The 14443-nt window shown below is 34.7% G+C and overlaps 1 protein-coding gene across 1 annotated transcript; it reads right to left on the reverse strand.

Moving 5' to 3' along the window:
- Positions 1-9712: 9712 nt before the first annotated feature.
- On the reverse strand, positions 9713-14045 carry LOC123716604. Its single transcript, XM_045672430.1, has 6 exons — positions 13748-14045; positions 13284-13560; positions 12615-12768; positions 11472-11533; positions 11269-11351; positions 9713-10810 (listed from the first exon to the last, which is right to left on the reverse strand). Exons 1-6 carry the CDS (start codon positions 13802-13804, stop codon positions 9953-9955), a joined length of 1491 nt encoding a protein of 496 aa, XP_045528386.1. The 5' UTR covers positions 13805-14045; the 3' UTR covers positions 9713-9952.
- Positions 14046-14443: the final 398 nt, after the last annotated feature.

The raw sequence follows: 14443 nt of genomic DNA on the forward strand, positions 1-14443 counted from the left end.
GTTTGTCTACACTGTGTTAAGTGGCACTTTACGTCTTACATTACTAGCCATAGTACTCAATCAATAAGAAATGTATTGATTTATTTATAAGGCATATTCACAATATACACATTGAATAAAGAGAACACAAAATAATTGAGTACGTAATTAATATAAAAACATCATTATTCTATATGTACAAAAAAAATCTCGTAACTTTTTAATCATAGTTACTAAATATACTTTAGTAGTGCTAGACAAGTTACTTCTAATTATTTTGCGATATTTGTTTTAAAATAAGTGTTGTTTGATGATTTGCTGTTTTAAAAAAGTACCGAAAGTTTTTTACGCCGTCTTTTACTCTCGGCCTACATCCTCTACCTTCTTTACCGATGAGTAGGGATATCTACTTATTTAAATTTAATGACTTGGAATAAGTGATACTTGTATCTTATGTTCTATTATAAACATATTTTTTGTAGCAATTTACATATTCAATTGCTAAATTACTATAAACGTAGAACATACATTGAAATGCCTACATCATTTCCCCATCATACCAGCGCATGCGCAGCTAGAGAAACGATTGTGTCTCTCCCCTTATATTTCAAATTTACCATGGTAGGCTAATTTAATGAAATTAGGCCGCACATGCACAGTTTAGCAAACATGCTAACTTTGTGCTGACAAATCGGTTATCATGTTACGTAAACCGATAAGGTTTTTAATGCTTTGATTCAGTGGTTCCAATCTTTCTGTTACGGGTTCAATTTTCTCTTACATTTAAAAAAGAATAGACAATAAGTGTCAGAAAAAAATTAACAGTCTTGTACGAGCTAAAGCTTACTGTTTATTTATTTATTGAAAAATCTTAACAATGATACATTAGTACAAGAAAAAAATATAATATTTAATATCACATATAGGCAAGCATAAAACAAAAAGAGGTAAAAATATTAAATCATAAAAACTACAGGAAAACGAAAGTTGATTTCCAGTCCTAGCTCGTTTATCGTAATGCTCAATCTGGATCTGTCCGGCGAGCTGAAGACATCCGTCAGGTTTCAGTGGATAGGGTTTATTAAGTCTGAGTCCCACATAATCCCTGCTGTAAAATACCGTAGGGATATGAGTAAAAGCATTTCGTGAGGTTAAAAAAAAAGGATCTGTAAGTTTTGGCCAAAATGCGTTCTTCTAAAAGGAGAGACAAACGGGAGCATGGGATATCTTCGATATACGGTAAACGAAATTTAAATGGGGCAATCAGGTTGATTGTTAAATATCTTAAATGCAAACGATATACCAAATATCAATTAATTTTCTAAAGTCTTCCAATGACAAGACCTTAAAGTGCGCTAGCCTGGTTTCATATGTTGGCAAATCTTTTTTCGAGATGCCACTAGAGAAAAGTAGATGCTTAAATATATGTATTAGGGCATGTTAAAATAAAATAACAGACAATGTATTATATTATGTTAAACAAACGCACCACAATATATATATATATATATATATACATATATATATATATATATATATATATATATATATATATATATATATGTGACTAGATAGATACTCTTCTGCAGGCACTATTACTGTACGAGCCAAAGCTGTACATTTTGCTCACTCAGGCTATCTTAGAATTATAAGCGTGATGATCCCTATGTACGTGCCAAGGTTCGTACATTCTTGCTCGTTTACAAGCTTGACAAATTCCTATGTTTGTACGTGCCATGGATGTACATTTCGATCAGTTATAAGCGTGACGATTTCCCAAATCGTCGGAGTTACACCCCGAGAGCATAGCCAGACGTAGGCACTCTCTTTGACTGTTAAATTGTATTCATTCGGTATATAGCAATTAGCACGTCATTATTTCGCTCATATTCTATTGTAACACGCGAGTGGTAAATATAGAGTAAATCAATAAATCTCTATTATTTGAAGCATCCCGTTGACCCAGGAACCGTACATTTGGTCCTTCGAGCTATCCGGGAATAGCGGGTCTTTCGCGTTCAGTTGATCGCGTTCGCGTTTTACTCCGTTTTCCTGAAGATCGGCGCCGTGGAAAAACATCCCACTGCTGGTTCGTTGGGTCATCAAGCAAATCAAATACCATCATCCGCATCAATAGAAAAGAGGAGAGCAACGTTTTCAAGGATCCAGACTAGTCCAAATATATCGGCGTCCTTTCAACCTAGTACAAGGCGACAATCTTCAACGGAGAGAGGTAAACTGCAGTAAGCCCTCTCCCAAATTTTTTCAACAATAATAAGGGGTTATACTTAGACAAAATAAGTAATATGCAATTAATTCAGGAAAAATGGAGAATCGTTGTCTACTATGAGATGAAACCCTATTGGGAAGGTGAAAAGGCATTCGAACAATATTATAAAACTTTACAAGGCATGTGTTCTGCCCTCGATGAAAAAACACATTGCGAAATTACTATGAATCAATTACGTCATAGCTTCGAGGAACTCAAATACTACGATCAGGTGTTGCTTACGCAGCACCCGGGCACGCGCTCGAAGCGGCGTCGGCGCGGCCTTATCAACGGTGTCGGATACGCGGCACACTCCTTATTCGGAGTATTGGACGAATCATTCGCTGAACAATATCAAAAGGATATCTCTTTAGTTAAAGAGAATGAGCAGCATTTGTCAAACCTGTGGAAAAATCAGACATCAGTTCTGGAAGCAGAGTACAATCTCATGAAGCGGTCAGAGGAAGAAAATTATAATTTACGAAAATTAATAAATCGACACGCAAATGAAGTTAAGAAGGCAATTACTACTCAAGTCACTGAAATCAATAGACTAGAGCGCATTACTCAGTTTACTCTTGACAGCATTTCAGCAACAAACGTACTTGCTAATTTAAGGAATATGCAGGAGTATCTGATTGACACCATCACCGATATTTACCATGGTCGATTTAATTTTCACCTTATTTCGTCGGAACAATTACGCAGGGAATTAAATATAATATCCAATCATATTTCAACAGATCTTTCTTTGCCAATTAATAATAGTCAAAAACAATTTGGCAATATATATAAATTTTTAAGAGTTAAGGCAAGGATGCTTTATGAGCAATTAATATTGGAAATCTCGGTTCCGCTTGTCAGCCGAGATGGTTTTGAAATCTATAATGTGATTTCTGTTCCTTATAAGAGTGACGCACTTACGATGGTCAAAATTGTCCCTATTTCAGATCTCGTCGCAATAAACAAAGAAAAAAATTCATACATACAGATGTCAGAAAATGAATTGCTATCAAGTTGTGATTATTATTCCGATATTTATTATTGTAACCTACCTAAACTGTTTTATAATATGAAACCAGAAGATAGCTTATGTAAGACAGGAATGAAAAAGCAATGTCAGTTTGAGAAAATGCCATGCGATAACGAGTGGATTGACCTGAATAAAAAGAATACATATTTATACTTTTGTTGTGATCGGTGTCCATTACATATTATGTGTGGCGATCAAATTTCTGCAGAACAATTAAATACGACTGGATTAATAAGCATAGGTCATGGTTGCATGTTACGCAACAAGAAAGGTGTCATTTATGCTCATAACGAGTATCAGAATGTGCTCAAGACTGGACCAATGGTTTATTCGCCTTATATGGATTCAATTAATAATATGATAAATGTGTCCTTATCCTCGGATGTTATTGAAAATTCAAAAAACAACTACACAATTAATAGTCTTGATAAAATAGGCACGGATCTGGAAGATATGCGAAAGGAGGCTCCCATAATTAGTAGTGTGACATTTCACGACGTACATCAGTATATTGCCTTATACTCTATTTTGGGCATCTTCGTCGTGGTAGGAGCGATTCTATTGTTGCGGAGGTTTCGTCGAGCAGGTACGGTAGCACCTGTCCAGCAGATACCATCTGGCCAAGCAACAATTCCAATACAGAAAACAATTGATGGGCAGCAGGAGACGTCGATAGCGGCATTGGCAGCAGCAGTGGCAGCCAGTCTCGCAATGGGCTCTACAGAACCCACCCGGGACCGGACTCCGATAGGTCTTAGTGTTAGTGATAGTGCCGTGGATTGGTGTAGGAAGTGTTAGCATAAGTTTAGAGACTTTAAATACCTCCTAGAGACTATTAAGCACGTAATGGATTCATCTTGTAAAGCACTACATATTCATCTTGCACTTTTTGCCTGGGGGAGTATGTACGAGCCAAAGCTGTACATTTTGCTCACTCAGGCTATCTTAGAATTATAAGCGTGATGATCCCTATGTACGTGCCAAGGTTCGTACATTCTTGCTCGTTTACAAGCTTGACAAATTCCTATGTTTGTACGTGCCATGGATGTACATTTCGATCAGTTATAAGCGTGACGATTTCCCAAATCGTCGGAGTTACACCCCGAGAGCATAGCCAGACGTAGGCACTCTCTTTGACTGTTAAATTGTATTCATTCGGTATATAGCAATTAGCACGTCATTATTTCGCTCATATTCTATTGTAACACGCGAGTGGTAAATATAGAGTAAATCAATAAATCTCTATTATTTGAAGCATCCCGTTGACCCAGGAACCGTACATTTGGTCCTTCGAGCTATCCGGGAATAGCGGGTCTTTCGCGTTCAGTTGATCGCGTTCGCGTTTTACTCCGTTTTCCTGAAGATCGGCGCCGTGGAAAAACATCCCACTGCTGGTTCGTTGGGTCATCAAGCAAATCAAATACCATCATCCGCATCAATAGAAAAGAGGAGAGCAACGTTTTCAAGGATCCAGACTAGTCCAAATATATCGGCGTCCTTTCAACCTAGTACAAGGCGACAATCTTCAACGGAGAGAGGTAAACTGCAGTAAGCCCTCTCCCAAATTTTTTCAAGAATCCAGACGGGTCAAAATATATCGGCGTCCTTTCAACCTAGAACAAGGCGACGGACGTCAATCTTCAACATAGAGAGGCAAGCGACAGCGCTCGGTACAGTAAGTCCTCTCTAATTGTTTAAAGCACAGAATGTATCCTGGAGGTACAAGCATTTACAGAGAAGCGTAGCAGAGAAGCAAGCAAAGGGTCTAGGAGGTCCTTTTAAAAGATAATAAACAATCCCGTATCCTTCAACACGGTGTGGCGGAAGTAATCTACACGCAACATAAGAAGAAGAGGAAAGCAGCCATTGCAGTAGGTAAGTCCTTTCCATTTGTTTTGAGCACTATAATTCTGAGAATTATCTCATTTATTCTGAGCATTTTATCAGGCAGAAGCGAATGGTAACGCATTGTTACTACGTATTTTATAAAACATTCGTTTAAGAATTTACTAAGTATATTATATATAAACTAGTTAATAATATATACCATAATGGAGAATTTGTTCCAAGCTTCTTTCACTGACAGCCTGAAATCCTTCAGGTATTCAAAAAAAACCGAAGAGTTGCTTCGTAAACAAGCAGCTTTATTTAGGTCCTTTGATAGTATGTTAGAACTATCTAATGGATACTCGTCATCGGATAAATATGATCTTGAAGAAGCCCTAGAAATATTAAAATTCCGATGGGGGTTAATCTTTAAAACCCATATCGAAATAGATGCTGATCTTGGAGGCTCCAACACGGAGTATCAGAATAAATTTTACGAGCAGGAAGCTATATATAGGCACCATAGAAGAGAGATAAATCTCAAATTACATTCTAAAAGCCTACAGAAGAATTTTCTAGAAATTCATATGGAATCACCGGTACTTAGGGATTCACATAATTCAAAAAATTCATTATATGCCTTGGAAATGGCTAATAATCAAACCGGACAAGACTTAATTGCAAAACAACAGCGACCTTCATCAAAATGTAGCATCAGCAAAAAATCGCTGTCGACGCATTTCAATAAACGAGGAAATGAAAATAAAATACAATATTGTCAATTATGCAACTTATCTAACCATGGCCTGTTTAATTGTCAATCATTTTTAGCAAAACATTTTAATGACAGGGTTGATACAATTTTAAGATTGCAGCTTTGCACAAATTGTTTATTTAAACATGAAGTGGAAGTTTGCTTCTCGCATAAAAGATGCATGATTTGTTCTCAAAAACATAACACGATCCTGCACGATGCACTATTTAATTTAAATTTAAATTATTCTACTACGCAAGAAGAGCAATCATTTCAATATAAAATGGAAAATAAAAATTCTTCGTCTTCGGCAAGGGTGGAAGAAATAGCAGGAAATGGTGACAAGCACAGTACTTATGCAGATATTGGCCAAGGAGGAGAATTATCCAAATTAGTAAGGAGCGTAGTACAATCGTTATCTTCAGAGAGCATAGAACATCACAGCTTTATTTCCGGGGTAGGAGAGACCTTTCACAAAAGTACGGATCAAATTACGCTACTCTCTACTAAGGAGAAAACTGGTAGTAAATTACCTATGGATAAGCACAGTACTTATGCAGATATTGGTCAAGGAGGAGAATTATCCAAATTAGTAAAGAGCGTAGTACAATCGTTTACTTCAGATAGCATGGAGCATCATGGCATCATTTCCGGGGCAGAAGGGGGTCCCTTACAACATAATACAGGTCAACTTACAATGACCAGTTGTTCAGTTCATAATAATAACCCCAATGTGAGTACCAAAAAGAACATTGATGGTAAATTATCCATTGAATCTATTAGCAAGCCGACATGGCAACCCATAGAGCAGCAAACGCAACTTGATTGTAAAGTAAGCGAAGAAGATAAATCACATCGCGTTAATGTGGGTATCAAGAGAATGAAATGCTTACAAGTCAAGCAAGAAACAGAAGATAAACAAAACTTGTCTTCATCCAAGTCTTCTACGATTAATAAAAACCTAAATCGCAGCTTAGTATTATCTAAACCTTTGTTGGAAGCACCGATTAAAGTGCCTACGGGGGCGTATTTGCAATGCAACTTAACACAAGGATCCGACAAGGTTGTAAGAAACAATAGAATCATAACTAGAAACAGTAATAGGAAACGTTCGCATGGATCAGAAAAGGTGGTTCACAAATTAAATGTTTTGCCTATCAATCAAGGCAAGAAATATATTAAGCAACAAGCATTCGTGAAGAAGCAGAAAATTCGAAGAAAAAAAGGAGTTAAGAATAGACAGGAATTTACAGGAAGGTCAAAAAGAAAGGTCAGAAAGAGTGATATCTTTCCTAAAAGGGGAAGATTGCGAAGCGTTATCGCTCCGCACAATCGCAGGTTCACCGATTCAGGATTTCATAAAATTAACATACAGCAAACTTATTCAGTAATGCAATCCTATGAGTCCAATATGAGTAACCAAAGGAAAAGAAAGAAAAGCACCATCTATAAAATTATACTTAAAATTCCTTTAAGCATAAATAAATACAGTTCCATTTATGTATAACATACATCATCGAAACTTTACATTCAATATTGAGTGAAAGTTATTATTACAGATATAACTATTCATATTTAATTTTATAACGTGAAAAAGGATGAATAATATAATATCATAAACAATACATGGAATGCCAGTTCAGCAAAATATCATATGTTAGCTAGTGGATTGACCTACTATGAAAGACGTCAAATACAATGAATAATATTATGTAGATATCAAATTACCGAGGTACGGTTGCATTTTATAACAATCATATTTAACCTAGGTCATGGTTTCAATCAACAACACAGTAATGTACTTTTATGCTCATGATAGTTCTCAGAATGTGCTCAAGACAGGTAGTGGATAGGACATTACGATCATATAAAGATCAAGAGACGTCACGGAGCAGTAGGTGTAGCATCAGCTGAAGTAGCAGCCGGTTTCGCAGTGGCGTCAGGGAGACCCACCCGGGACCGGACGGAAGTGTTAGTGATAGTGCCGTGGAATAGTGTAAGAAGTGATAACATAAGTTTAGAGACTGTTAAACATTTCCTTAAGTTAAGCATATAATGGTTTCATCTTGTAAAGCACTACATATTCATCTTGCACTTTTTGCCTGGGGGAGTATGTACGAGCCAAGGCTGTACATTTTGCTCACTCAGGCTTTCTTAGTTTATAAGCGTGATGATCCCTATGTACGTGCCAAGGTTCGTACATTCTTGCTCATTTACAAACATGATGATTTCCTATGTTTGTACGTGCCATGGCTGTACATATCGATCACTTATAAGCGTGACGATTTCCAAAATCGTCGGAGTTACGTCCCGAGAGTATAGCCCGACGCAGGCACTCTCTTCTACATTCGTTCATAGCGAACTAAATCATGGGAGTTACGTCCCGAGAGTATAGCCCGACGCAGGCACTCTCTTCTACATTCGTTTATAGCGAACTAAATCATGGGAGTTACACCCCGAGAGCATAGCCAGACGTAGGCACTCTCTTTGACTGTTAAATTGTATTCATTCGGTATATAGCAATTAGCACGTCATTATTTCGCTCATATTCTATTGTAACACGCGAGTGGTAAATATAGAGTAAATCAATAAATCTCTATTATTTGAAGCATCCCGTTGACCCAGGAACCGTACAATTACCATTATTACATACATAGTAACAACAACATAAATCGTATTAAATTAAACGAGAACTGGAAATAAAAGAATTAAAAAAAAAGTGAATAAAGTTTATTATGTAGTATTGTCTTTTGTTAATATAGCTTTTATACATTAAGAAAACACTTTTAATTATACGTTTATAATAATAATACATAGCTTCAATCCGTTTAAAAAGTGTTTTCTTAAAGTTTATTATGGTTTGCACGTATCTTAAATTATTGTATGTAATTAAACTAAAAGTGTACTTAAGGAGGCTTAGCCCCAAAAGGGACTGTATAACCGTTGATGATGATGATAATTAAAACTATTTACGTTACTCAGCCATGTATCGTATACCTTCAAATTATAACACAAATTACCAGCAAGACATATTAAATGTGACTAATGAATGCTTAAAAATATATTAAATAAACGCTGGTATCTTTTATTAATAATCGCTTTGTTATTTTTCCTTTATATTAAATATTTATTATAATGATCAATAAAACTTAGAACTGATAATCTAGAATTTATACTTTGTTATATTTTTTGTATAAATAGGTAAAACTGTGCTTTATGTTTATGATCGAATGTGTATTCCGTTTTTGGCTTTTGTGTATAATGTAATTGTTTGAATATTGTTTAATGAGTAGCTGTAGGAATACTTTAATAAAATAATTAAACTACTTGGGTAATAATTAATAATACAATATGATAATGAAATTTAGGCCTTATCACCAATAAGTAATTTCTTAGAGGCAGCCCTAGGAAGGAAACAATAAAGTCACTACTAGAACATGCAAGTCAAGCGAAACTTAGGAAAATAAATAAAAAAATAATAAAACTATTAGATGATGTACATGTTCATATTCACTCAATTATGCGAGTATAGATAAAAGTTGACGAATAACGATAGTTTTAAGTTTGGGTTTGGAGATGCAGGTGGCCGTCTGGCAACAACGTTGGTATTCGGTGTACGTTAATTCCCGCAGGTCTGGTCTATCATGCCGGGGACGGCTGGTCTTCGATGTAACCTAATCCAATTTATGACCTGATTGAGCCAAGGGACGTCTACGAACTTCTTCATAAGGACATTTCAAATACATAAATATCTTTCTACTAGTTACCATTTACAAATGTTATTTGTACCATTTTCATTCAATATTTTAGTAGTTTATTTAAGTAGCAACATTGTAAAAAAACACATGTCAACAATGAAATAAAATTTATTATATAAAAATAACAAATATTTTATGATCGATTTTATACACATACTTAAGGCGAGAAAAACAAACACCTTATCCTTATCTACTACATAATAATGAGTTGTTCATTATCTACTCTACAATAAAAAATATTCGTTACGATTTTTTACCATATTTTAGTAAATATTTGTTAATATACTTGGATAGATTATCTTATAACTAATAAAATATTTGTATGTCTTATGCTAATTTGCAAAAATTGTACCAAAACTTGTCCAAATTGTTTTAGTCCTGCCCGAAGGTATTTTATAAACGGATACATCGCCGTCACATGACGGTGATAATTCGTTTTCCAAAAACACAATAGGAGCATTTATTTTGGTCAAATAAGAATAATACTCATCTATATCTCCCTTCGAGTAATACAATACACCACTACCTCTAGTAATAGCCCTTAGAACGTCATGCAACGAAATATCTTCAAGATAAACCATATCGACCGGCATGACTTTACCGACACACATAAAGTCCTTGCCAACGTCAACAAAGTCCATGTCGAAATTAAATGTACAATTTTTCCCTTTTAAACAACCGAGGACGAGTTCTCGCCTAACATAAATGTCTTTTTTCAACCATTCACTGCGTAGCTTTATGAGATGTTCAATTTGAGGTGTAATTTTCGTTTTGATTTTATTATTAATAAGGTTTAAGTGGGAGAAGTAGGGCTGTGCAATGCGCGGAGAGCCGTTAAAATTTCCATAATCATTTATCCATACAATGCTGCTTTTAAGAGAATTGGCGATTTCGTTGCTTTCGGCAACGTCGCTGGACCACAGGGAAACACAGAGCGAGGTATCTATCAAACTTAATAAATCTTTGACAGTTCTGTATGTCAGTATGGGAATATACATTTGTGAAGTTGACAGTTGCGCGGCTGTGTCTTTGATAAATTCAAATAAGTATACTTTATTGTTGTAGTGGTATGTATCAGTACAAAACTGAGATATTTTTTCGGTTTTTCGGATAGCTTTCGAACCAATCAACTGTTTGAAGCGTTCGATTGCACTCTCTTCAACATATATCATTTTTACAGCCCAGATATTCTGAAAAATAAGATATTGTAAACAGTTAGTCTGGCTATAAATACATCATCAGTTAAAAAATAGTGTGTTATTTTCTGCATTATACAGGAATAAAGTATAATCTATTTGCTTTCCTTCAAGGGGCATTATAATCCTATTTCGTAAGGACATAAAGCATGAAATTAAGTCCTCTATTAGTAAATATGATTCAAACTTCGTTACTACATATTTATTAAGGACCTTAATCCAAGTGAACTTTTCATATGTATGATTTTAGTCATAGTGATTATTACTCTAGTAAAAATTCAAAATAGTTAGTCCCCGTATTACATTACCGGAAACAAGTCGTTGCGCATACAAGGGTACACGTAAACGCTATTTAGGCACAGAAATAAAACTATATAGTTAGCAAGCGAAGAGCAGAGATTAGAAGCGATAATAAAAACACAGAGTATGTCAAAACTTTTTGACGAAATTACCATTATAGGAGCATTTAAGAACACATCTACAGCGGACTCGATATCTGATCGTCTGGTAATGATTCCCACACAACTTCCCCAATCTGCAATACAAGAAAAATATAATCAAATGGCATTCCTATTGGTAGCATCTGCAAAGAGCATTTTATTGATATTAGTGCGAGACAAACTGATATTCATTCATTAATAATACATGACATTACCTTTTTCAAAATGGGATAAGCTACTAGAATGCGTGTTGCTTATTTTTATTAAGACCGATAATCTGAAAAACGATATTAATTAAGCTTTTTTAAGGCAGGCAACTTTTAAATCATAAAAACTAAATTAGTTCCATTACACTGCTTTAATAAAAGCATAAAAACAATCTTGATAAATAGACAAAAGCTTAGCTTAACAGTGCAACTAGACTGTTTGAAATAACGGCACTGATACTTGGATATAATATACGTACAGTGTAAACTCTAAATAAAACAAGAGACTGTGCATGTTTGACGTTCAATAGAAGGAAGAAAAAACTGTATTGGAAAAAGAAAAAAATTCAGACTAGTGTTGGTAGAAAAATAAAATAAATCAATGGCGCTAAAAACTTTTCAGGTCTGAGCCTCAGGTATCAGCATCTTTTGTTAATCGAATAGGTAAGCAGGTGATTAGTCTTCTGTGCCTGACGCACGACGTCAACTTTTTGGGTTTAATGCAAGCCGGTTTCCTCACGATGTATTCCTTAACTGTTAGAGCGAATGTTTAATGCGCACATAGAAAGAAAATCCATTGGTGTACAGCCGGGAATTGAACTTAGGACCTCAGGGATGAGAGTTGCACGCTGAAGCCACTAGGCCAACTGCTCTGACTGGTGTTAGTAATTACATAAAAAACAATGCTTATTTGAACGCTATTGCGTATAGTCTGTTATTTTCGCCTGACGTCTTTTGCTGCACCAGTAATTTTTGTAGTTTTTTACTTGTTGTTAGTAATCCAGTAAATAAAGTAAGTAGTAATTACAGCAATCCCAGTTTGCAAACAAAAGAATGGATTTTTTGGATTAAAAAGTTCGGAAAGTATGACGCCGACAGTCGAGTTTATTACGGGCTAGGGCAATAAGCGAATAAATAACTTATTCTGCCAGCTTAAAAAATACTTTTTATTATTTAATTGTCGTTATTAAGGGTGAGTGAAATGCTATGCAGTGTATCATTGTATGGAAGTTAAGCTAAACCAACAACATAAAAGATTTTGACGCTTTAGGGGGTTTGTCGTTAAATTAATGGATGGTACATGGAGTTTACACAGTATTATTGGTTTGGGTTGAATATAATATTTCATATACAACAAGGTTTTAATTTTACCCAGCTTCTTCACAAAGTTCCTTAAAAAGTGTACAAATGGCAACACTTTTTGTTGTCGATATGAGTATTGCCTCTTTAAATTCCGCAAGAAAAATATCGGCTATCAATCCCAAATTCACTAATGGAGTTGTGTCAGAAATTATTATACTTGGAACTGAAACAAACATTCATTTTATATATATATATTGTATGTCACATTTATTTAAATAATTTAATTTTATACAGACTTATCATATCTTCCTACAAAGCTGTAAAATATTAATTAACTAACAAGAAGCTTCAGACAAGTAGATAGTCTACTATGTCGCTGTAACTAGTATGTGGTCATTGCTATTACAAAAATATTGAAAAAGAAATGTACTATAAGAGTATGCGAATACAAATTGATCTACATGAATTTCAATGATTCTGTAGTTTCATTTGCTAAAAATCTTACAACCTAGTGTAAAAGTAATACTAAAAATATATAATCATAACAAAAATGGTATAGAATATGTTAATGACTGCATATTAGTACAGTAGATGTTCATGAGGAAAAATGGGCAGACCACTGTAAAGCTTCGCTAACAGTGTCGTAAATATAATGTATAGATACTTTAAGGATAAACAAAACGCTTATAATTATTACCAATTAAACTAAAAAGGAAGTTAAATTACAACATTACTTACTCTTTATTATATTTCCAACAATAACTGGCTCATTACACAGACTATGGTAATTTAAATAATGCACCAACAGCTTTAAATCATTATTCTTGGTTGTTTTCACTGGAAATTTTCTAGTATAATATTCTAATTGGCAAAACAGATCTGAATTTTTTTCAATTAAATTAGCCAATTTTTTGAATTTTTCTGGTAAATTTTCTATAGCTCCTCTTAAATAGGTATCTTTCTCTAAGTCTGTTTTGGGTTGTTCCACTAAATTAGGATGATCTTCAAAAAACTTCTGAAAAACATGTTTTTTTCTAATTATTTATATAACATGATTATACATTTTTTTAAACTACAGCAAACTTTCAAAGTTATATATGAATAGTCCACCGGCGCCTTTTAAAGCACTGATACACCTGTGACCAGTATTCTTAAATAGAATAAATAAAAATAGTTCTTCATATTTAGTTCCATATACTTACTTTAGCTAATGATGTATTAACTTCCATTGTATCAAACTTTAGTGGTTCTAAATTCATATTCCTGTAGATAAATGAAGTTATTTTAAAGAATGTTCAAAGATACAGAAAACCCCTGTAACATACACGACTTTAGTTTCCAGTTTCTACACCACCAATCAATTTATTAACGCAGTTATCTCTACTTTATCAATTTGAACTTTTTGAACATTGATAACAATTTTGTAAAAAAGGCAACCGTCTATTGCTACCTCAGAATGTTGCCATCTGTCTAGTACTGACCGCTTTAAATATAGATAATAAATAAAATCACGCACTTCTTCAAGGTCAATTCTGGCAGTGTGATGTGAACTGAAATCAGAAAAACCTCCTCTTTAGGGGGTTTAAATTGGTTTTTACAATTTAGCGTATAGGATTTATTGCTTTTCATATTATTTTTGAGTGCCCAAACTTTTTTACACCAGGTATTATAGATGGTTGAGGTGTCTTATCTATATATACCTATTTATAGTTAAGACACCTAAAATCTACTGTTACAATTACTGCGATGACGTCACGACTTTCGCCCCGTGCTAAGGCAAGTGTTCCACTCGCGCTGGTTTAAGCCGATATTCGTGTCTCGCTGGAGCGCTTGTCGTGGAAAAGACCCATTTTCCGTCAGAGCTTCGCTCGCAAAAACAGGCCGTCAAGGGCTGTCAA

Source organism: Pieris brassicae, chromosome 11 (assembly GCF_905147105.1).
Source record: "Pieris brassicae chromosome 11, ilPieBrab1.1, whole genome shotgun sequence".
Taxonomy (NCBI): Eukaryota; Metazoa; Arthropoda; class Insecta; order Lepidoptera; family Pieridae; genus Pieris; species Pieris brassicae.